Source organism: Aspergillus sydowii, assembly GCF_001890705.1.
Source record: "Aspergillus sydowii CBS 593.65 unplaced genomic scaffold ASPSYscaffold_1, whole genome shotgun sequence".
NCBI classification, from domain to species: domain Eukaryota; kingdom Fungi; phylum Ascomycota; class Eurotiomycetes; order Eurotiales; family Aspergillaceae; genus Aspergillus; species Aspergillus sydowii.
This window is the reverse complement of record NW_024467859.1, coordinates 5,425,528-5,447,039: the sequence shown is the minus strand read 5'-3', so window position 1 is coordinate 5,447,039 and position 21,512 is coordinate 5,425,528. Positions and strand designations below refer to the sequence as shown.

Sequence of the window (21,512 nt, the reverse complement as noted above, 5' to 3'; positions counted from 1 at the left end):
GCTATAACTGCTCGTGTTATGGAACTGAATCTGGCATCTGTCCCCGGATTCTGTTTCTCGTGAGTCACGGCGCCGCTTCCGAGGCTTGTTGCTCCTCTGTCCCTTGGATTTCCTGCCAGCTCCTGCCACCACGAGGAGGTATATCCGACTGATTCCAAAGTANAGTAGTCCGTAAATCATGGCGCATCAAGCCCACAACATCCCGTGGACTATTCTTGCCTCGAACCTGTGCTGGGTCCCGGCGGGGCTCTCCGGCGACGTGCCCACTCTGCGCTTCGGCACAAGAAAGCAACGAAGCAAGGAGTTGGTCCATTTCTTCGAAGCTTTCGCCAGGAATGTTGAAGAACACTCGGCATGCGAGCGCCGAAAGTATGCGAACAGGTACGACCCGCCGGACCCTGACGATGCGATACTGGATGCAGCCACCGTCGACAAGCTCACTCGCACTGTCCGACGCTGGAGACACGCCTATGATCCTACCGGGTGGAAAGTGCCTCCTTGGTCCTGTCCCGGCGATGGAGTCAAAAATTGCAAGTGCCCTGTTGTCCCAGATAGAAATCGCCGAGTGTCCGCATTTCTTCTTCGATACCAGTACAATCCTTGCGAGGAGTTCTGGCAGTACAATGCCAACTACTTTTTCAGCCTGGAAATCATAAAGTCCCTGCTTCTGCACGGCGAAATGGACCCAATCTTTCGCCTCTGTGCGTATCCTCAATCGAGCTTAAGACAAGGCTGGGACCTGGACGAGTGTGGTTGCGGCGTGAGTATATCCCACCTCGATATACAAAAGAACTAAAGAGCTCTCTGGTTAATTTGCACAGCCTAGCTGGCTTGGCTTTGATCAGCTCCTCAAGTTCGCACTGGCCGCGTATATCGTGTTGAACGTGATATACTGCTTCCCCGAGACCTGGGATCCAGAATCCGGCAGGTCTGATACCTGGGACTATCGCCGGTCACTATTCTACCAGTCTATGGTCCAAACCTGCACCCAACGAATGAAATACTCCGAGATTCCCACCTATCCCCACCGCTATTTCTTTGGTGTCGCTGACCAGCAAGCCCCTTCCCACGGAGGACCCCCGTCTATAGTCATTCCGCCCCCCGAATACCTGCCTGCTTCCGACGATATCGACAATGTGCGCTGGATGTTGCGTCAGAAGGGGCTCCCCGTCGAGCTCGCACTGGATGTGATGGAACTCGCTGGCTACGAATTACCGCGGAGAGTGCCTTACGATCCGTTCCACCCGCTGAACAGGCACGACCTGGCCCGGTATCTCAAGTACTGCTGGCAGATCTTGGTCCGCTGTGATATGTTGGCAAAGGCACTTGGTATTAAGCTCTACTGGAAGTGCTTGGTTGCTGACTGCATTACCTTTTTCTGTGACGAAGGAGACACTATCTCGGATATGTGGTACAAGTGGTACCTTGAGGGCCACTGGCCTGAACCTCGTCGTATATTCTTTACGTTCCCCTAACAGGTCTCAATATTTTACAAAGTCCCCTAGTTTGTGCCATCTGGCAGGCCAAATACAACTTTTGAAGATAACAGGCACCCTGACCATTGTAACGAGCTCCACCGAAGAGCTGATTTTGGTACCAGCAGCTTTGCTAACACAAGGCTATCGGTACCTACAGAAAGCGATGTCTGTAGATGAATTAGGTCCCTACAGCTAGAATACAGATATAGGTCCCGAGAGGATTTTGAGGCATTTGAAAGGAATGGTTTCAGTTAGCCGAACATAATCCATAAATGTAATGAAAGTCCGCGTATATACATACATACATATATATATATATCTGAAAAAAAACCGTATTCTGACCCACAATACCAAAGTCTGAAAGAATGGTGCACTCCCAAACCAGCAAGCCGTATCTGAGCCATGATTACATTCTTTTAATGCATTTTGATCGCAACTGAGAGTGAAGAGTGACTGCTGCTAACAGAGCCCCCTTACAAAATTGATGCCTGAGGTATCAAATATTCGCTTTAGGAAACTGCGAGCGCCGGCTGGCACACACGTGACTCCCGCTGTCTTGGAGTCAACTGATTTTTTCGTCTCATCAACAATCAACAAACACTTCATTTCGTACTTGGAACAAGCAACGACAGGACGAAAGTATAAGAGCAATGCAGGATTTCAGATTAATCAACTGTCTAATAGTCTAATATGCAGTTTTGAGGGTATATTAAAGGCCTATACTATGTATTGAGGGATTGGTGAAGAACACTGGTGCGATACATCTCGCTGCGTTGGATGAGTTCAACGTGCGTGCCTTGCTCGGCACAGCGTCCGTTGTCAATGAGGAATATGCGGTCTGACTGCTGGATGGAACTCAGCCTGTGCGCGATGGCGATGACCGTGGTGCGTCCCTGCAGTCTCTTGAGTGCTTCTTGCATCCGCCGTTCGGACTCGGCATCCAGGGCACTGGTAGACTCGTCCAGCAAGAGCAGACGTGGCTGGCGGACAAGCGCCCGTGCAATCGACAGTCGCTGGCGCTGACCACCGGAGAACTGCTTTCCATCATGGCTGCAGTGAGTCTGGTAGCCATCAGGCAGAGCGGCAATCACGTCGTGGATATTCGCCATTTTGCAAGCCTCCTCGATTTCTTCCTGCGTTGGCGGGTGCGAAGGACGGCCTCCCAGCCCAATGTTGAAGGCCACTGTACCCTCAAAAAGAACATTCTCCTGGGGTACAAGAGCTATATCATCACGGAAGCCCGTTCCAAGTTGGCGCGTAATGTCGACTCCATCGATGATCACGGATCCTGACGCTGGGCGGTAGAATCGCTCGATCATCGAAAACGTCGTCGACTTCCCTGATCCACTGGGTCCGACCAAGGCGCAGAATTGACCAGGCTGCACCTTGATGTTAAGCCCAGATAGGGCTGCTCGACCCGGTCGCGAAGGGTATTCAAAGTGCACGTCTCTAAGCTCGACGCCGACTCCGCCAGCATTGAGAGAGACTCTCCCCTTCTCGTTGCCTGATTGACCAGATGCAGGCGCAGCCTCGCTATCATGGGGCTTCTCAGGGAGGAGGTGGGTGTCATAATCACTGACTCGGCTTGAGGGTTTGTGGCCAAGCTCCTCGTCCGCCGAACGAGTCGTTAGCAACTGGGTAACGTTTGTTGAGGCGATCCCAGCCTTGGAGATGTCGGGTGCCAGGGCAAACATCTGACTGCAGGATTGGGTACTGAACAGCAGCGCAGGCATGACAATGAAGAGCTGGGTCTGAGTGTAACGACCCTCCAGGATCTGCCGAGTTCCCCACCAGTAGGCCAGGGCATACACCAGGTTGCTGACGCTGAAAGCCGCTGCCAGGAAGACGTTTCCAGTCGCAATCGAGCGCAGTGTCTTGTCATAGGGTTCTCTTAATGCGCGTTCGTATGTACTATAGACCTTCTTCTCCAAGGAAAAGGCTGATACCAGGCGCAGGTTGTCGACTGCTTCAACGGTGACGGACGTGGCATCAGCAAATGCTTTTTGATGTCGCTCAGCGAACTGGGCCTGTGTGCGCAGCTTCATGAATCCTGAAACCAGGAGAACAGGTATCGTGGGAAGGAGTACAATTGTGATCTTCCATGCGACGGCGAAGGACACGACCACGCCAGCAACCAGGTTCACAGCCGCAGCCAAAAGAAGACCGATGGTGGTACCAGTGATCCCTCCAAGGGCTGTGGCATCGCTGGTGATGTGACTGAGCAGTGTCCCCGGAGTGCGGCCTTCTGATCGGTGCCACGAGATGCTCTGGCGGAGCAGCGACCGTAGAGAGAGAACCTGAATCCGGTATAGAACCTTCTGGGCAGCCCATCCAAATCCAAAGCCACTGACCAGATTGGCAAAGAGCTCGATCAGGGCCATGACAAAGAAGAGCAATCCAAAAAGCTCACCACCGGCCCGAATTGCCTCAGCGCCGACACAAGGGTTCAAGACTCCAAGAGTGTGACCGAATATAACGGCCTCTGCGATATAGCTGCCACCAATAATGACCGCCGCTGCCAGACCGAGAGCGATGTATCCGAAGTTGGGGCGCAGAAGGGCAAATACAAATTTGGTGATGAACCAACCAGAGTGCTTGCCCTTGTCTTTGCTCTTGGAGGCTGACTTCTTGTCACCTTCTTGCGTGGGTTGTTCTTTTTCATCGCTGTACTCGGTTGAATCCTTTGGTTCGTGTACAGTGATAGAGGCCTCCTTGGTGATGGAGTTGTCTGTCTCCACCGGAATTTCCTCGCTCTCAATAGAAGACTCCGAAGGGGTCAACTCTGGGCTGACATTCGCAAGCGTTTGGATGCGTATCATTTCAGCGTAGATGCCGTCCTTTGCAACGAGCTCTGCATGGGTACCCTCCTCAGCGACCTTGCCCTGTTCCAGGACGATGATCTTGTCGGCATTTCTGGCGGTGGCCAATCGATGGGTAATGGAGACCATTGTCACCCGCTCCGGCAGATTGGTCAGAGCGTCATGGATGAGTTTCTCGCTCCTTGAGTCTAGGGCTGCGGTGGCTTCGTCGAGGATCAGGACCGAGGATTCACGAATAAGAGCTCTTGCAAGGGCGATTCTCTGCCTCTGACCACCACTCAACTGACTACCAAGGGTACCGGAACTGGTGAAAACCCCTAGGGGGAGCTCATCGATGAAGGACAGGGCATTGGAGCGCGCAGCGGCCTGCCGAACCAGCTCAACAATTTGAGACACCTTCGGATCGAACTGTGCAAGGGCTTCGGACTCTGGGGTACCGCTGCGGACCATGTCCGTCAGATCAGCCAGGGTCGAGTCAGCAGCAAACGGGAGGAGGGGTTGGTGGCTCTCGATGGGGGACACGATAAGACCATAAGCAATGTTCTCGAGGATAGAACGGTCGAGCAGGACTGGCTCCTGCTGGACAAGCCCAACGTTGCCACGCAGATACCGCACGTTCAGGTTGCGAAAGTCCTGCTCGCCCAAGCGGACTTCACCACCTGTTGGATCATAAAAGCGCTCCAGAAGAGACACGATGGTTGATTTACCGCCACCGGATGGTCCAACGACCACGGTGTGCTTTCCAGGGGGGATGGTGAAGTTCACGCCTTTGAGGACCTCCGCGTCCGGCCGCGAAGGGTACTGGAAGCGCACGTCATGCAAAACAATGTCCTGTGTGCTGAACGAAGCGGACTTGTCGCCCTCCTCGCTTGTTCCGTCAATGTCGGAGGGTCGGTTGATCACTGCCAACAACCGATCAGCAGCGCCTACGGCGGACGCAAAGACGTGAACAAACGGAGCGACCTGGCTGAGAATAAAGGAAGCATCGATCAGGACGAAGATGACGGTATAGACCGCGCCCACTGATGTTGAGTTGTCATTGGTTTCAACAGACTTGGCGATCAAACGAGAGCCCTCCCAGAAGGCCAGCGCATTGGAGCTGTAGGCAATAAAGTAGAGCAGACCGAGTTGAACCGCATGCGTCGTTGCCTTCTTCAGAGAATCTATCCTGGTCGCGGAGAGGTGGCTGGCGAATTCCCGTTCCAGACTCTGGTTCGCATTGAAGGCGTGGACAAGGGGCAGTTGCGACAAACTCGATGAAGCAATCGACGTCGCAGCATTGGAATGCGTGCTGATACGACCAGCGTATCGTTTGATCAGATAGCCCAGCATGGACATCATGAAGAAGCAAGGAACGACGGAAATCAGGATTCCAGCAATGATGGGCACCTTGATGAAGGCCACCACATAGGAGGCCACAAAGTACGAGACTGTGGATATCACTAGGCCCACCTTCTCCGACGTTCCAGACTGAATTGTCTCGACATCACTGACAAGCCGCGAGACGATATCGCCCGAAGACAGACTTTCGATGTAAGACGCGTCTTGCTTTACGACGCTTTCAAAGTACCGGCGCCGGTACCGTCGTGCGATGCGCTCACTGACATAGCACCAGCAGCTGCAGTGGATGTAGATGAAGCAGAAATTGGCGATGGTAATGTAAATCACGTAGAGGACCTTCTGCCGGACGCCGTCCGATACATTGCTGGTCGCTTCTGCGGACGGAGAACACTGCGAAGAATTGAGGTCGTCGATCAATTCGCCGAAAACGATACCGAGCAGGGGAAACGGGATACCCGCGGCAATTGAGAAGAAGACACCGATTATAATGAGCACGACGTCTGTCGCATTGTAGTCGAGGGAAAACAGCAGGTTGGTGTAGGAAAAGAACTTGCCCGCTGCTTCCTTGATGTTAATTTGCTTCATCTTTTCGATCTGCGCGCCGCAACCTGTCAGTTTGTTCGTCCCCAAGGGGGAGTAATTTAGACTGGAATACATACGAAGCTGGCCTTCTTTCCTTCGGGCACATTTTCCTCTGCGTTATCCGGCATCGCTGCGGAAGGGTGTGCCAGGGAGTTGGTCGAGGTTGCTCGTCCGGCAGGTCGGTGGGGGAGAATTCCCTTTTGCAGCGGCCGTATTTCTCGAGGAGACGGACAATGGGTGTTAAACTAGAGAAAATTGCGAAAGAGCGACAGTGGCTATTCCATCAGAGGGAGTCTTGTTGGCCTCGCTGGCCATGAACGGAGTACAAGTGAGACAGAAGACAATCTACCCCAAACGACTCGAGCATGGAGGAGGAAGAAAGCGCAGTGTCCCGCAGGCGAGCAATTTTGTCAGTTCCTGCAGCGAACTTGGCATTACGCGATAAATTCGCGGTCCACGTTTGCCGTGATCGGATTGTCTGATCGTCGCTCTTCAGCTGCTTCTGGACCCTACTCGCCAAGCCCTATGCGGTTAGGCACGAGGTTGCCGCCCGCCAATCACGCGCGTCTGCGAGGGGGCGCCTTCCGCTGCGGGGCCGTCTAATCTTATCTGATTGATTACGGCCACATTTTGATTTTTTTAAATTTGGATTTTCGCCCGTGATAAATGGTTCACATGAAAGAAAAGCCCCAGCGCGAACCCACCACGCCCGCCAACGACCCTTTTTAGGTGCACCCGATATCGGTAGTTCACCCACGCCACGGCGCCATGCATGCCCATGTGGGGAGCAAAACGAGGCTATCGCACAATATCACGGCTGCCCTGCATCATTGCAACCCTTCGCGCCATCCCGCATAGATTAGGTCTTCGTCAGGAGTGGGAGACCGTCGGGTGAGGCCGTTATCGTCACTGTCACCACCATGCTTGTTGGGGTACTTATTGTCTCACCCACGGGCTCCGTCCGTCGGACGCCGACCTGAAGCCGAATTATATGACCTTTCCCTCTTTCTCGGTCAGCTAGCGGTGTGGCGGCGTTCGTTCATTCTTTGTCTTGCATTTCCACCCTGAATCCTGCAGAAATGGCTGCCTTCGAATCCTCGGAGGCACCTCTACCTCTCCCCACGACGCAGGTTCCCTGCCTGAATATCTTTAATCGGTATGCAGTCGCGCCATCACGTACATCGCGAGCCTCTTCCGAGACGATCGAACTTGATTTTGGTCCTGTTGCCCCACCCGTCGACGAATTTCTTCAGGGCTATGCGGGGTTCATCGTCCAGCTTACAGGGCAGGAAAGGATCGCTTTCGTCCTGGATCTTTGCACCTCCGTTGAAGTGCCGCAGGACCCAGCGAGCGTGATCATTCTTGCGACCTCGAAGACAGGGCAGGAATCTGATAAATCAGCGTTATTTCACATTGAAGAGAGACAGTACTCCGACCACAACAAAGACGAAGTCCAGTTCCATTTGAACCTAGCTCTGCTGCAGGATGACAGCGAGCATACCCTCTTTCCAGACTACGAAGATGTCAGTAGATAACCCGGTCAATGTCCCTCTGTATAGAATCATTCTAAATTCCAAATAGCATTTTACCTTGGAAATTAGATCAAGTCCCGAAACAGGCAAGCTGCAAATCTGTGCGGTGTATCCCACGCACCTTGTCCCTCCCCATGCCGTCCCACAACTACTGAAGATGATTACATCGCACTTGACATGCTCAATTGCTGGCTTGCACCTCCCAAATGGCGACGAAAGCAAATATGCCGCCGATCTTTCCAAGTTGAATTGGCCTTCACTTGGGGAGCCTGCATCAAGTAGCCAACAATTCGATGGCGGCCACGATCGACCGTTTCTTCTGCATTCTGCCTTTACTACTTGGGCTGAGCGGGCACCGCATACTCAAGCTATTGATTTCATATCTGCCCTCGCAGATTCAAAAGGACCTGCGGAGCATCACACCTTGACATATGGTGCACTAAATACGGCAGCAACTAAACTAGCTGCGCATATACGCCAGAGTGTTTCTACCTGCACTGGCCCACCTCACGGGCAGTTTATCATTCCTGTTTACATATCCACCTCCGTCGAACTGTATCTTTCATATCTGGCTGTGTTAAAGGCTGGGTCTGCATTCTGCCCCATCCCACTGGATGCCCCGGCTAGTCGTATTGCAGAGATCCTCAGTGATCTCAGCTCGCCTATCATACTAGGGGTTGGCGACGAGCCTTCGCCTCGGCCATGGGAATTAGAACAATTTCAACCAGCATGGATTGATGTTACGGCGGTCTCGCGGTGGAGGGACCTATCCAACGTAGCCGATCACGCGAATGTGGAAGAACCATTCGAGCTCAAGTTCCAACCCCCAACAATTGCCGACAATGACCTAGCCTATCTGATGTACACGAGTGGCTCGACGGGAAAGCCAAAAGGTGTGCAGGTCACACATAAGGCAGTGTCGTGCTCGATAGAGTCGCATGCGTCGAGCATCCCGCTGCCATCAACCAACTCTGACGGCTTTCGTTGGTTCCAGTTCGCCAACCCAACATTCGACCCATCCTTGATGGAAATCTTCGTTACACTAAGCAGCGGTGGAACGCTATGTTCGGCCCCTCGGGAGCTGATGTTGACAGACCTTGAGGGCGCTCTCAACGAAGCCAGGGCCACCATTATGATGGCTACACCCAGTCTGGCCGGCTTGATACGCCCCTCTGAGCTCCTCACATTGAAACATCTGTGGACAATGGGCGAGTCACTGAGCCAGACCGTAATCGACAAATTTGCTCAGGACTTCACGCTGGTCAACGCCTACGGACCTACCGAAGGTGCAATCAACTGTACTTTCCTGGGCCCTGTTGAAAACGGTATTCGTGGTTCCATCATTGGTGGGCCTCTTCCTACTTGCTCGATGCTAGTTCTCGACCCCAATAGTAATAGTCCTAGCCCAGTCCCCATTGGATGCGTGGGCGAGCTTGCGCTCACTGGTCCGCAGGTGAGCATGGGGTACCTAAACCGGGAGGCAGAGACTGCGAAGGCATTTGTAGACAGTTCTGAATTTGGCAGAATCTACCGGACCGGCGACATGGCTAGAGTCGTCTGGGGACAGTCCGGTGAGCTTCTAATCGACTTCCTAGGGCGTATGCTATCAGACCAAGCCAAACTCAGCGGCCGTCGCGTTGAACTGGGAGAGATTGAGTCGCTCTTGGCCGCAGTGGATGGAGTCGCCGAGGTTGTCACTGTAGTTGTCAGACGAGATGAGGAGGAAACTGGCAGTGAGCGAGTGGTCGCCTGTCTTGTATCCGATGGCCAGAGCGATGCAGACAAGAGTGACCTCGTCGACCGCTGCTGCCAGACAGTAAACCGTCATTTGATTTCGTATATGCGCCCATCGGCATACCTCTTTCTGCAAAAGCTCCCGAGACTCACGTCTGGCAAGACTGATCGCAAGTCAATCGGAAGATTACTGTTGCGCGGTGAGGATACTCTGGATATATACCAGTCCGACATGTCTGCCCCGGCCGGTGATGAGCAGCAATGGGGTTCAAGCAACAGCGAAGTGCGCTCGGTCGTCGTAGAGGCTTTGGCCCAGGCCGTTGGTGAGAAGGCATCAGCTATCAAGCCCGGAGCTAGCTTGCATGCCCTCGGTCTTGACAGTCTCGGGGCAATGAAGCTGCTGCAAACGTTGAGAGGCAATTCGATCCACGGCCTGGGTGTCGCCGATGTGCTTCGCGCCCAAACACCCCTGGCTCTGGTGTCTCTGGCTGTGCAGAGTATGGAATCCACCGAGCTCAGGGACGAACGTGAGAGTAATAGGGCCGCGACGGAGGAAGCTCCGAGGCGAGACCTGAAGCTGTTTTCTGAGCGCAATGTTGCAACTTGCGCTGAGCGACTCAAGATCGACGAAGCAGATATCAAAAAGGTCCTGCCTACGACAGCAACACAGTCTGGTATGCTCGCAAGTTACCTGCGCAGCTCAGCAGCATCGACTCCCACCACTCGTTCATATATTTATCACTCTGTGATGTCCCTGAAACTAGAGGCCGATTTGGGTCGTTTGAAGCAGGCATGGGATGCTGTTATTCAAAGTTACGACTCATTCAGGACCGTCTTTTGCTGGCTCGATGACGACCTGGCTCCTTTTGCCCAGTGTATTCTTGATCCGAAGGCCTCTCGCCATCCTGGATGGAATATCTATGCTGCTGTAAAGGGCGACACTCAGCCAGAGGGAAAGACCGAGTTAGCCCTTCGCACCGCCGAGAGAAATATTGACATCCAACGACATCCCTGGCAACTGTCGCTTGTGTATCTTGAGGACCAGGTCTGCCTGATTCTCAGCATGTTCCACGGGATTTTCGACGGTGGCTCTCTGCAACTGCTTCTGGACGACGTGTCAGCCGTCTATACGGGCCAGGAGCCCCTGCCACGTACCTCACTGGACCACATTGTCGACCACCATTTCATGGCTGACCATGCAGCAACCGCTGAATTCTGGAACGCACAGTTTGAAGGATACGTTCCTGTCGACTTTCCTTCCCTTTCAAGCACACGGCCACCTGCATCGCCCGCCAGCCATGCCGTCGAAGTGTTTTCGCAGATCGGTTACGATCAATTGAAGCAGGGATCCAAGATGATGGCGACGACACCATTGTCCGTGATCCAGGCCGCCTGGAGCTCCATCCTCCTGGCCTACACTGGGGCGAGTGGCCATGATGTAGTCTTTGGCAGTGTGGTATCTGGACGACTGGACGCCAAGTCCGAAGTCTGCATAGGGCCTACATTCACTACAGTTCCGATTCGACTCGATCTTCATAAAATACCCAAGGCTGGAGAATACTTTGAAAGCTGTTCAGTAGCAAGACACCTCGCTTCATTGAACACAGAGGCCATGACTCACCTGCAGCCGCGATTGGGGTCGGTCGTGACCGCAGAGGGCCGACTTCCATATGACACACTTTTGGCCTACCAAGACTTCAGCGCCAAAGGCACGTCTCCTGCTATCTGGAAGTCCATTCACCATCCAGCCATGGTCAATGACTTTGCGGTGATGATCGAGGTTTGGCCTGGGGATGATTTGACATTGACACTGCGCGCGACCTTTAGCGAGAGGGCAATGGACCGCGCTGCTGCAGAGATTATGCTGGCGCAAATGGACACGATTATTGCGTCTATACTAAACAGACCTGGAGGTAACTTCTTGGATATTCCTGCCATTGACGACGAACGAATCAAGGCTGGCCTGGACCTGGTTGCGCCTTCACCCTCAACACTGTCTGACAACTTGTTTCTTCACAGTGAATTCGAGAAACACGTCGAGTCCAACCCTGATGCACTTGCCCTGATATTCAAGAGAGTTCTGGCAGACGATACCAACGCCGCAAATGTCTCCTGGACCTACCGAGAGCTGAATTCAAGGGCCCAGGCTCTGGCTGTACAGCTACACTCGGGAGACTACGAGCTTCGCCCGGGCTCTGTGATTCCAATCTGCATCCAGAAGAGCCCAGCCCTGTATGTAGCAATTCTTGCCATTCTCAAGGCCGGCTGTGCCTGGTGCCCTATCGACGTGTCCTCTCCACCGCAAAGACGCAGCGACCTTATTGCACGCACTGGAGCGAGGGTACTCCTGGTGTCCGGCGCGGACTCTATTGAAGCAGCAGAGCTGTTGCCCGAGGGATGCCAGCCATTGAATGTTGTCCCATTCACCGATCAGCCTCTGTCCGGTCTCTCAAGTAATCTAGAGTCACCGAGGAACGGAACCAAGTCTTCAAACACGGCCTATCTTATTTGGACCAGCGGAACGACCGGGGCGCCCAAGGGAGTGCCCATTACCCATACTGCTGGAGTGGCCAGTATAGCGTCGCTGATGAAGACGATTCCCCTTGGCACAACTGGAACACCGCGAACGCTGCAGCTGTCTGACTCCATATTCGATGTGTCGATACAAGACCTCTTTTACACATGGAGCTCCGGCGGCACCTTGATATCTGCATCGCGCGAGATCATGCTAGGCTCATTCCCACAGCTTGCAAACGAGACTAAAGCAACGCATGTGCACCTGACACCCGCATTCGCCGCTGGAATCCGGCGAAGTGCGTGTAAGACTCTGGAAGTCATTACTATGATCGGCGAGAAGCTTCCTCAACCCGTTGCTGACGACTGGGGGAGGGATATGCGGGCGTTCAATACCTATGGGCCAGCTGAGGCGACCATTGTATCCACAGTGCGAGAATTTGGGAATGAACACAGCGCTGTTAAGAGCGCCAATATCGGGTGGCCTCTTGATACCGTGTCTGTGTTTGTTACCAATGGGGAGAACTTACTGATGAAGCACGCTGTGGGGGAACTGGCACTGGGTGGACCCCAGCTATCTCCTGGGTATCTTGCGCAAGAAGAGATCACCAAGGCCAAGTATCGCTGGAACGAGAAGGCCTCGCAGATACTTTACTACACCGGAGATCTTGTTCGAATGTTATCGGACGGCTCCCTCGAATATCTGCATCGGGCCGACGACATCGTCAAATTGGGAGGCATTCGAGTGGAACTGAGTGAAATCAGTTACACTTTGATGGACTCCCACCCGCTCATAGACACTGTGGAGACGCTGGTTCTGAACAGGCCAGACAGGCCTACTAATGTGGTGGTCTCATTTCTAGTAGCACCTCAGGCAGTTGTCGGTATCGACCACAGTGACGAAGCAATCGTTGACGAGCTTGGAGTTTCCATAGCCTCTGCAGCACTGAAGACAGCATCATCATCGCTCCCCCCTCATATGATGCCTTCATGCTGCATTGTCGTTTCTGCCATCCCCAGGACGCAGTCTGGAAAGACTGACCGTCGAGCGCTACAGGCAATATATATTGGGCTTGACATTGATGGATGGGACCAAGCACTAGGACTGGGCAGAGACAGCTCATTGCAAGCTAACTCTGATAGCCCAAGCGCACCACTTAATGGACGTATAATTTCCACAGTCTCCGTCTTTGCAAATGTCAAGCAGTCCCTAATTACCGGAGCAAGTCGACTTGCCACGCTGGGGATTGATTCTATACGAGCTATCAGGCTCGCCTCGCGTCTGAACGAGAACGGCGACAGAATTTCCGTTCAAGACGTCCTTCAGTGCCGTACAGTTGCAGATCTCGTCAACAGGGTCGGCTTTGCGCCAGAGGACCAGGGCCAGGACAGATACGACATGGAAGCATTCAACAGTCAGTGGCACGATGCGGTGGCCGACGCTGTCACTGGTGACTTTCACGTAGCACCAGCAACTGCGATACAGGAGGGCACGCTCAGTGAAACAATGGGTGCCATGGCCATGTATTGGAGCAATCATTTCTTTGCCCTGGACCCTTCAGTCGATATCAGCCGGCTCAAGCAGGCGTGGAATGCGGTATGTCAGAGCAATGCTGCTCTTCGAACAGGGTTTGTCCCCATCGCTGCGCTAGAAGGGGAGCGTGTGGATGGCTCATCCAAGCACGACTTACTCCAGGTGCTCTATAACCAGCATGACATTGACTGGGTATATACGAAATGCACGCGGACTAGCTACAGATCTGTGCTGGAGGAGAGAGTCAATCATGTCATGTCCAAGCACCAAAACAGCTATTTCATTCAACCTCCATGGGCAATTACAGTACTCGCAACGGAAGACGAGCAGGTCATGGTTCTCACTCTCCACCATAGTATCCACGACGGCCCCTCGCTGGACTTCATCAAGAATGATGTCTACAATGCCTACGAATCTTCGGCTCCGATACGGCCAGAGCTGGAAAAGGCCCTATCGCTAGTCGTTCCAATTCCAACACAGAAGCAAGAAACAAATGAGTTCTGGCGCGCTGAGCTGGAGCCATTTGCAAATGCTGATCCTCCTACTTGGGCTGAGCTGACGGGCAAGAGGGTACGCAACGGCATTGTGCCCAAGCGCAGTTTCATATCGGAGTCTATTCCCCTGGCTGAGTCTGCATCGTCACTACGAGCAAAGGCCGCCGGTCTGGGAGTGTCGTCGATGGCATCAGTGCTTCGTGCGGCATGGGGAGTTGTCCTGCTGGCATACCTGGGAGACACTGCAACTGTCTTTGCTGAGACACTGTCTGACCGTGTTCTGGATGCCGAGATGGCAGAAGTCCTTGGACCTTTTATTTCGGTTGTTCCGGTGCCCTTCCATGCCAAAGGAACAGTGAGGGAGCTCTTTGATGAACAAAATCGCACCTATGAACGTTCTTGGACGCATCGCCACGTCCATCCTCGAGAGGTCAGAGTGGCCTTGAAGAGAGCGCCAGGACAATCTGTCTACCCTGCCGTCTTCACCTTCCATCCAAGTTCCGGTGGTGGCTCATCGTCCCGGACTACTATCTGGGAGGAGAGGGAGGACGAACTGGGCTTGAATGTCGAGCATTCGTTTGCCCTGAATGTCTCTGAAGAGTCTGACGGGACATTGACACTCGTCGTGTCCTGTCTGTCAACACTGATGAGCTCAAGTCACCTAAGTCTATTCGGCCGTCACATTGACGCGGTTGTGAGCGCCATGCTTGAACACCCAGATGAGCCAGTGCGTGAGATTTCTCGCTTCCTGCCCACCAACCTGCTGTCTATTTCCAGCCCAGACCCAAGCTCTGCCGTCAAGGAATCAGTACACTGGAACCCCGCCCACTGGCTTGAGGCTCATGCCAGAACGCATCCAGATTGGCCCGCGGTCGAAGTTGCAACCTCGATCACGGACGAGGGAGTTGTAAAGGAGTGCATGTCGTATGCCAAACTTAACTCCGAAGCCAACAAGGTTGCGGCCTATCTGGTTTCTCGTGGATTCCATAATAGACTGATAGCTGTCTGTGGCCCTCCCAGTCTCCTGCTGTATCCCATTACCCTGGGTATCTTCAAGTCGGGCAACGCGTACATGCCCATTGACGAAGGTCTGCCAGAAGACAGGAAGGCAGTCATGATAGAAGATGGAAATTCTCCCATTGTGTTCACCGAATCATCGCTACATCACACATTCGCCAACATCCCCCAGACCTGCGAGACGATCCGCTTTGATGACCAGTCGTTCCAGGACATTATATCACAGATGCCCTCCGAGGACCAAAGCTATCATGCAAATTCCGACGACCCGGCCTATGTGCTCTTCACTTCGGGCTCGACTGGAAAGCCCAAGGGCGTGGTAGTAACTCGCGGAAATCTGTCTTCTTTCCTGCAATCGTGGTCGGAGCTTGTCATGCGCGTGGCCCCAAAGACCCTTGATCTAGGAGGACGAGGTCGTTTTCTTGCCCTCGCTAACAAGGCGTTTGATCCTCACCTTGCTGAGATGTTCGGGCCGTGGTGCTTTGGAATGGCGACCTGCTCTGCTGATCGGACATTGCTGCTGGACGACCTTCAGGGGGCATTAGTGCAGTGGGACATCACTCACGCCAGCTTTGTGCCATCTATCCTCGACCAGATGAATATCCTCCCGCCTGACGTTCCCAAGCTCAAATATATCAGTGTAGGAGGAGAAAAGGTCTCGCAGAGAGTACTTGACACTTGGGTAGTCGACACTGGGGTCTCCCTGGTTAACGCGTACGGTCCGACAGAAGTCACCATCGGGTGTACCTTTGCACACGTAAACCAGGATACAAATATGAGGAATATCGGGACGCCGTTGTCGGCCTGTACATGCCATGTCTTGGTCCCAGATGGTCTGACTTATGCCCTGTTAGGGCAGGTCGGCGAGCTTTGCTTCACAGGCAGTATTGTAGCCAAGGGGTATATGGATAGGCCCGATGCAAAGGGTTTCGTAACGGGGCCAAATGGCGAGCACATGTATCGCACTGGCGACATGGGCCGCATGATGGTCGACGGAAGCATCGAGTACTTCGGACGCAGTGACGACCAGACCAAGATACGAGGGCAACGGCTCGAGCTGGGCGAGGTCTCTGAAGTTGTTCGCGCGTCTTCGCCCGTGGCAGTGGACGTCGTGAGCATGATCGTCAAGCACCCAGCTCTTGCTCGAAGCCAGCTGGTCTCCTTTACTGCGCGCTCTGTGCGTAATAGGGGTGATGAGCTCGCCATTATCTATTCAGACATTGCAGCGCTGGCAAGTGATCTTCGACGGGCCTGCGAGAAGAAGCTGCCTGTCTACATGGTGCCAGAAATTGTCCTGCCCCTTACAAACATCCCCCTGGCGCGGCTGTCTGGCAAGGCTGATTCCAAGGAGCTGCGGCGCATCTTCAGCACTCTCTCGCTGGACGAGGTTCTTCGTGGCAACAGCCTGCGCCCTGCTTCTGACAGCGCTGTCGTTGATCGTGCGTTGACTGCGGAGGAAGATAAAATTGTAGAAGCGATTGCCAGAATGGGCACCGTCGACGGTTCAATGATCAAACCGTCTACAAACATATTCGAGATTGGGATTGATAGTCTGGGAGTGATCGGTCTTTCTGTACGACTTCGCGCTGCTGGCTATGATGCGACAGTGGCAGCAATCATGAACAGCCCAGTCATTGAACAGCTTGCCCTGCTGCCAAAGAGAGAAGACATTCTTACTTCTTCGCAAGCTCCCGACAAAGATTGGGAGCAGAGGCTCACCAATCTCAGAGCCAAATTCGTCGAAACGCATCCTGAGCCCTTGGATGCGCAAGCGTCAGTCCGGCCCTGCCTTCCACTCCAGGAAGGCCTGGTGGCAAGATCTATGAATAGCGACGACGATGATCTCTACGTGAATCACGTCCTGCTGAAGCTAGCTGAAAACGTTCAACCAGAGCTGCTGCGGTCGGCATGGAGCTTTGCTGCCTCCAAGAACGAGATCCTGAGGACTGCCTTTGCTCCCCTTGACTTCCAGATAGTGCAGGTTGTCTTCCCAACAGAAGGAAACACTCTCCACTGGGATGAGCAGAAATTCGATGGTGTCGAGCAGGGCAGAGAGGGCTTTGCCAGTCAATATCGCCGCATTGGCCGCAACATCATCCAGAATATCAGCACAACGCCGCCAGTTCGATTCAATGTCGCCTCGACTCAGAGCGGACAGCCATTTCTGCTTCTTGTTTCCATTCACCACGGTCTCTATGACGGCGAGTCCTTCTCAATGTTGCTTGACGATGTTGCCAAACACTATAGCGGTGTCTCGCCGCCTGAACGGGGCTCGCCATCTGCGTTCATCCAGAATGTTCACTCCCAGAGTCCCCAGAAATCCAAATCCCACTGGAAGCAGGAACTATCAGGCTGCTCGCCAACCCTTTTCAGGAATGACATGTCTGACATTGGAGAGCCATCCACTATCGACCGTACTTCAGCCTCAGCTCTGTCAGACGTCAAGCGCTATGCAGCCAGCCTGCGGACAACAGTGCCATCTCTGATGCAATCCATCTTTGCTCTGCTACTTGCTGACTCGATCAATTCCTCTGATATCACATACGGCCTGGTTCTCTCTGGACGGTCTGTTTCTGTCCCCGGAGCCGAGTCGGTCCTGCTTCCCTGCATTACCACGATCCCCGCTAGGCTCAACACCAGGGGACTAAACACTGTCGACGAGGTGATTGCATATGTTCAGACGACCAGTGCCAAGTCTCTCGAGTATCAACATACGTCTCTACGGTACATCCAACAGTGGGTCAACTCCGGAAAGCCCGTATTTGATTGCCTCTTCTCCTTTGTCAAGACCACTCAACCTGTGGCCAACGCTCCTTGGGAGGAACTTGCCAGTGAGATGCCGATGGAATATCCCTTGGCCATGGAGGTAGAGGCAGATGACGCTCAGGACCAGCTTTATCTTCACTGTGGCTTTACATCGTCTTTTGGATCGCGTTCCCGTGTCAACGACCTGATAGCGAAGATGGACATCGTCCTTTCCACTATCATCAACGGAGAATCTCTGGCTCTGGAGTCTTTCAACCTCTCCCAGACCTCCATTCAAACCAACCAATTGCAAGAGAAGGTTTGGAAGGATGATTGCTGGACACAACTAGAGCAGTCCATTCGCCAAATTGTCGCAGATTTCTGTAGCCTGGGCGTCGATGTGGTCTCCAAGGGCACATCTTTCCTGCGACTCGGTGTTGATTCAGTCACTGCCATCCAACTATCGAAGCAGCTGCGTTTGAATGGAGTCGCCGTCTCATCCAGAGATATAATGCGCTATTCCTGCGTGGGTGCTTTGGCACAGAACATCGCAAAGACCCATTCTGTACCAGACGTTGCTAAAGCAACCAGGAACTCAGAGATACCTGATCTTTCAGCATACGCATCCCATGCCCACCTGTTGAATTCCAAGGACACGATTGAAACGATCTTCAAGTGCACTCCACTACAATCGTCAATGATTACCCAGACCCTGGGTCTCTCAGGAGCTGTGTATGTTCACCCACATATCGTTCAACTGTCCGAGACCTGCAACCTTGGTAATCTCAAGTCTGCCCTTCAAAATGTAATTGATGCCAATGACATTCTTCGGACCTCGTTCCACTTTATACAAGAGCTTGGAAACCAGTGGGTTGGTGCTGTTCACTCCCTATACAGCCCTGAGTGGCATGAGACCATCATCTCTCCAGATGGCGATATCGATGCCACGGCCCTGAATGTCCTACGTCTAGACGAAGAGTCTGCATTCGCCATTCCACCTATTCGAGCAGCCATGATTCACCGCTCCAATGAACGTTTCTTCGCCCTCATAACGCATCACTCGCTGTACGATGGAACATCGCTCCGCTTCATCTTCGAAGACTTGATGCTGGCATATCAGGGGCTTCCATTACCTAGACGCTCTCCGTTCGCAGACAGTGCCCTCCGTATCGCGCAAGGCCAGGATGAAGCATGCGACTTCTGGACAGAGTCTCTCCGCGGATACAAAGTCACAGAAGTGCCACCTCTCCCAAAGGCAGAATCTTCTTCACACATGTTCTTTTCGGATGCGCGCGTTGAGCTCGATATCGCTACCATTGCCAACGCCTGCCAGGCTTTAGAGGTGACTGTCCAGACGGCAGCGCTCTTGTCCTACGCAAAGGTCATTGCTAGGCTTACTAGCCAGGACGACGTTGCGTTTGGTCATGTCCTTGCAAGGCGATCTGTCGATACTCTCGCTGAAGACCAGACAATCGGCCCTCTCTTCAATACAGTTGCCCAACGAATTGACCTTGGTTCCAAAGTCACTACTAACCGAGAGATGCTGCAGCGGTTGCAAAGGTTCTCTGCCGACTCTCAGGACTATCAGCATGCCTCCTTGCGCGCAATCCAAACAAGGCTGAGAGAAGCACGTCAGCTTGATACTGCGTCTGTTTTCGATACACTGTTTGTCTTCCAAAAGAGCGCTGAAGGCCCAGGCGGTCTNTCTGAAATGAACTCACTATGGACGCCGTTCAACACTGTCGAAGCCCTGGATGGCCAGGCACAGTACAAGCTGAACGTTGAAGTCGACCACGGGGCCGACGGTGTTGTCGCGCGTGCTTCATGCCAGGGCCAATTCCTCTCCCAGCGCAACCTCGACGATGCGCTTAAGGCCTTCAGCCATGCATTCTGCGAGACAATAACCCACCCTTCGCGCTCCGTAACAGCCTATCCAGCATATTTCGATTACTTACCTAGCCCCCTGGCTCACGCTGCCGCCACCAACATAGGGCTGGTCAAGTCTGAGGAGCCAAGTCACGAACCAATTGTTCGTAAAGTTTTATCTGAAATCTCAGGGCTGCCCGTTGACGCCCTTCAGCCCAATTCAAGCATTTTCAGCATCGGCCTCGATTCGGTTTCTGCCATTCGCGTTGCCTCTGAGCTTCGCCTGCAAGGTCTAGCTGCAGGCGTCGCGGACATTCTCCAGGGCAGTACAATTCGTGGTATTTCTTCACGACTACGTTTCAATCCTAAAAAGCAGGATTCCTTGCAGAGACCTCTCGTCCCCGATATCGATAATATTCGACCAATGGTTCTCGAGCAGGTACGGCGAGTCCCAGAAGAGGTAGAGCAAATACTCCCTTGCCTAAGCGGACAGATGTATCATTTAGCTTCCTGGTTAAAATCCAGACGGACACTCTTTGAGCCTGCGTGGCCGTACGCCTGTTCACAGCGCATTGAAGTTGAACGCATGCAAGACGCCTGGGCACAGCTGCGACAGCGAAACAGCATTCTTCGGACATGCTTCGCTGCAGTTTCGCCCTCGCGAGCCGTTCAGGTTGTTCTCAAGGCAGCTGCCCACGATGATGGCACGTTCCAGGTCATCTCAAGCTCGGAATGTCTGGTTGAAGCTGGTCGAACTTGGGCCAAGATTGAATCAATACACCCATCGACTCTGGATTCCCCTCCAGTTCGTTTACGTCTTATCAAAGCAGCTGATCGGGATGGATTTCTCTTGATTGTAAACCATGCTTCCTACGATGCCTGGTCCATGCCGATGATTGTCCAACAGCTCGCGGACATTTACCTTGGTGTCTCCTCCAAGTCGGCGCCTGAGTTTGCCTCCTTTGTAAATTTCACCACCCAGACAGCACGCAGTCTAGAACAGGAGAGCTACTGGGAATCCGTCCTTGCCGGAAGTTCTCCGACTCTTCTTGGCCCGTCTAATACCAATGGCACATATACCAACGGCGCCGGCTCTTCCCACCGTACTCGTCAGTTGTTTGTGGGATCATGGGAGAAGATTCCCAATCTACTCTACCTCGAAAGGTCTTGCCAAGCTGCAGGCATCAGTCTTCAAAGCGTCACTCTCCTTGCAGTGTCTCGTATCCTGGCTCGCCTGGCGCAGGTCTCCAGCCCAACATTTGGTCTGTATCAAAGCGGTCGCTCGGCAGCCTTCGCTGGGATTGAGGGTCTTGCTGGGCCATGCTTAAACGTCACTCCTTTTACTGTTCGTGACGTATTGTCGAATGACAGCCTGATGGGCTCGGATACGTTGAAGGCAGTGCGGTCAATCCAAGAGTCCCTGGCGGACCTGATTCCGTATGAACAGGCCTCGCTGCGAGAGATATTAACCAACTGGGCGAATAAACACCCCGCCACCCCATCGCTATTCAACGCCTGGGTTAATCTACTTTGGACTGGGCAGTCTGCTCCCCAACCAGCCAGTCAAGCCTTATTCGAGCCTGTTCCAATCGGTGTCCCAACAGACTTCATCCTCTCTACCGCTCCAGCAAGCCTCGCCACCGAGAAGACAAGTGTTGATGAACTGGATACATCTTACCTACCAGACCAGAACATTTTCATTGACATTGGCCCCGACCCTCGAACGCAGACAATCGGATTTGGGGTTCGTGTCGAGGGAGGGTTGATGGGTGAGTCGGAGACTCGCGATTTCATTGATGCCGTTGCAAACGAGATTGAGGGCCTTGTGCGGTCTTTAGAAAATTAGATTTGGGGTG

At 53.3% G+C, this 21,512-nt stretch overlaps 3 protein-coding genes across 3 annotated transcripts; 2 read left to right on the top strand and 1 right to left on the bottom strand.

Moving 5' to 3' along the window:
• The first annotated feature begins 126 nt into the window (after positions 1–126).
• ASPSYDRAFT_40192 (uncharacterized protein) lies at positions 127–1,547 on the top strand. Its single transcript, XM_040846029.1, has 2 exons — positions 127–760; positions 822–1,547. The coding sequence occupies exons 1-2, from the start codon at positions 179–181 to the stop codon at positions 1,473–1,475; spliced, it is 1,236 nt and encodes a 411-aa protein (XP_040709184.1). The 5' UTR covers positions 127–178; the 3' UTR covers positions 1,476–1,547.
• A 362-nt stretch (positions 1,548–1,909) lies between these two features.
• Positions 1,910–6,621, bottom strand: ASPSYDRAFT_40190 (ABC transporter ATP-binding protein). Its single transcript, XM_040846028.1, has one exon. The coding sequence runs from the start codon at positions 6,221–6,223 to the stop codon at positions 2,201–2,203; it is 4,023 nt and encodes a 1,340-aa protein (XP_040709183.1). The 5' UTR covers positions 6,224–6,621; the 3' UTR covers positions 1,910–2,200.
• Positions 6,622–7,299: 678 nt separating this feature from the next.
• On the top strand, positions 7,300–21,502 carry ASPSYDRAFT_27319 (uncharacterized protein; the record flags this gene model as incomplete). Its single annotated transcript, XM_040844385.1, has 2 exons — positions 7,300–7,743; positions 7,802–21,502. 2 exons carry the CDS (start codon positions 7,300–7,302, stop codon positions 21,500–21,502), a joined length of 14,145 nt encoding a protein of 4,714 aa, XP_040709182.1.
• Between the last annotated feature and the right edge of the window lie 10 nt (positions 21,503–21,512).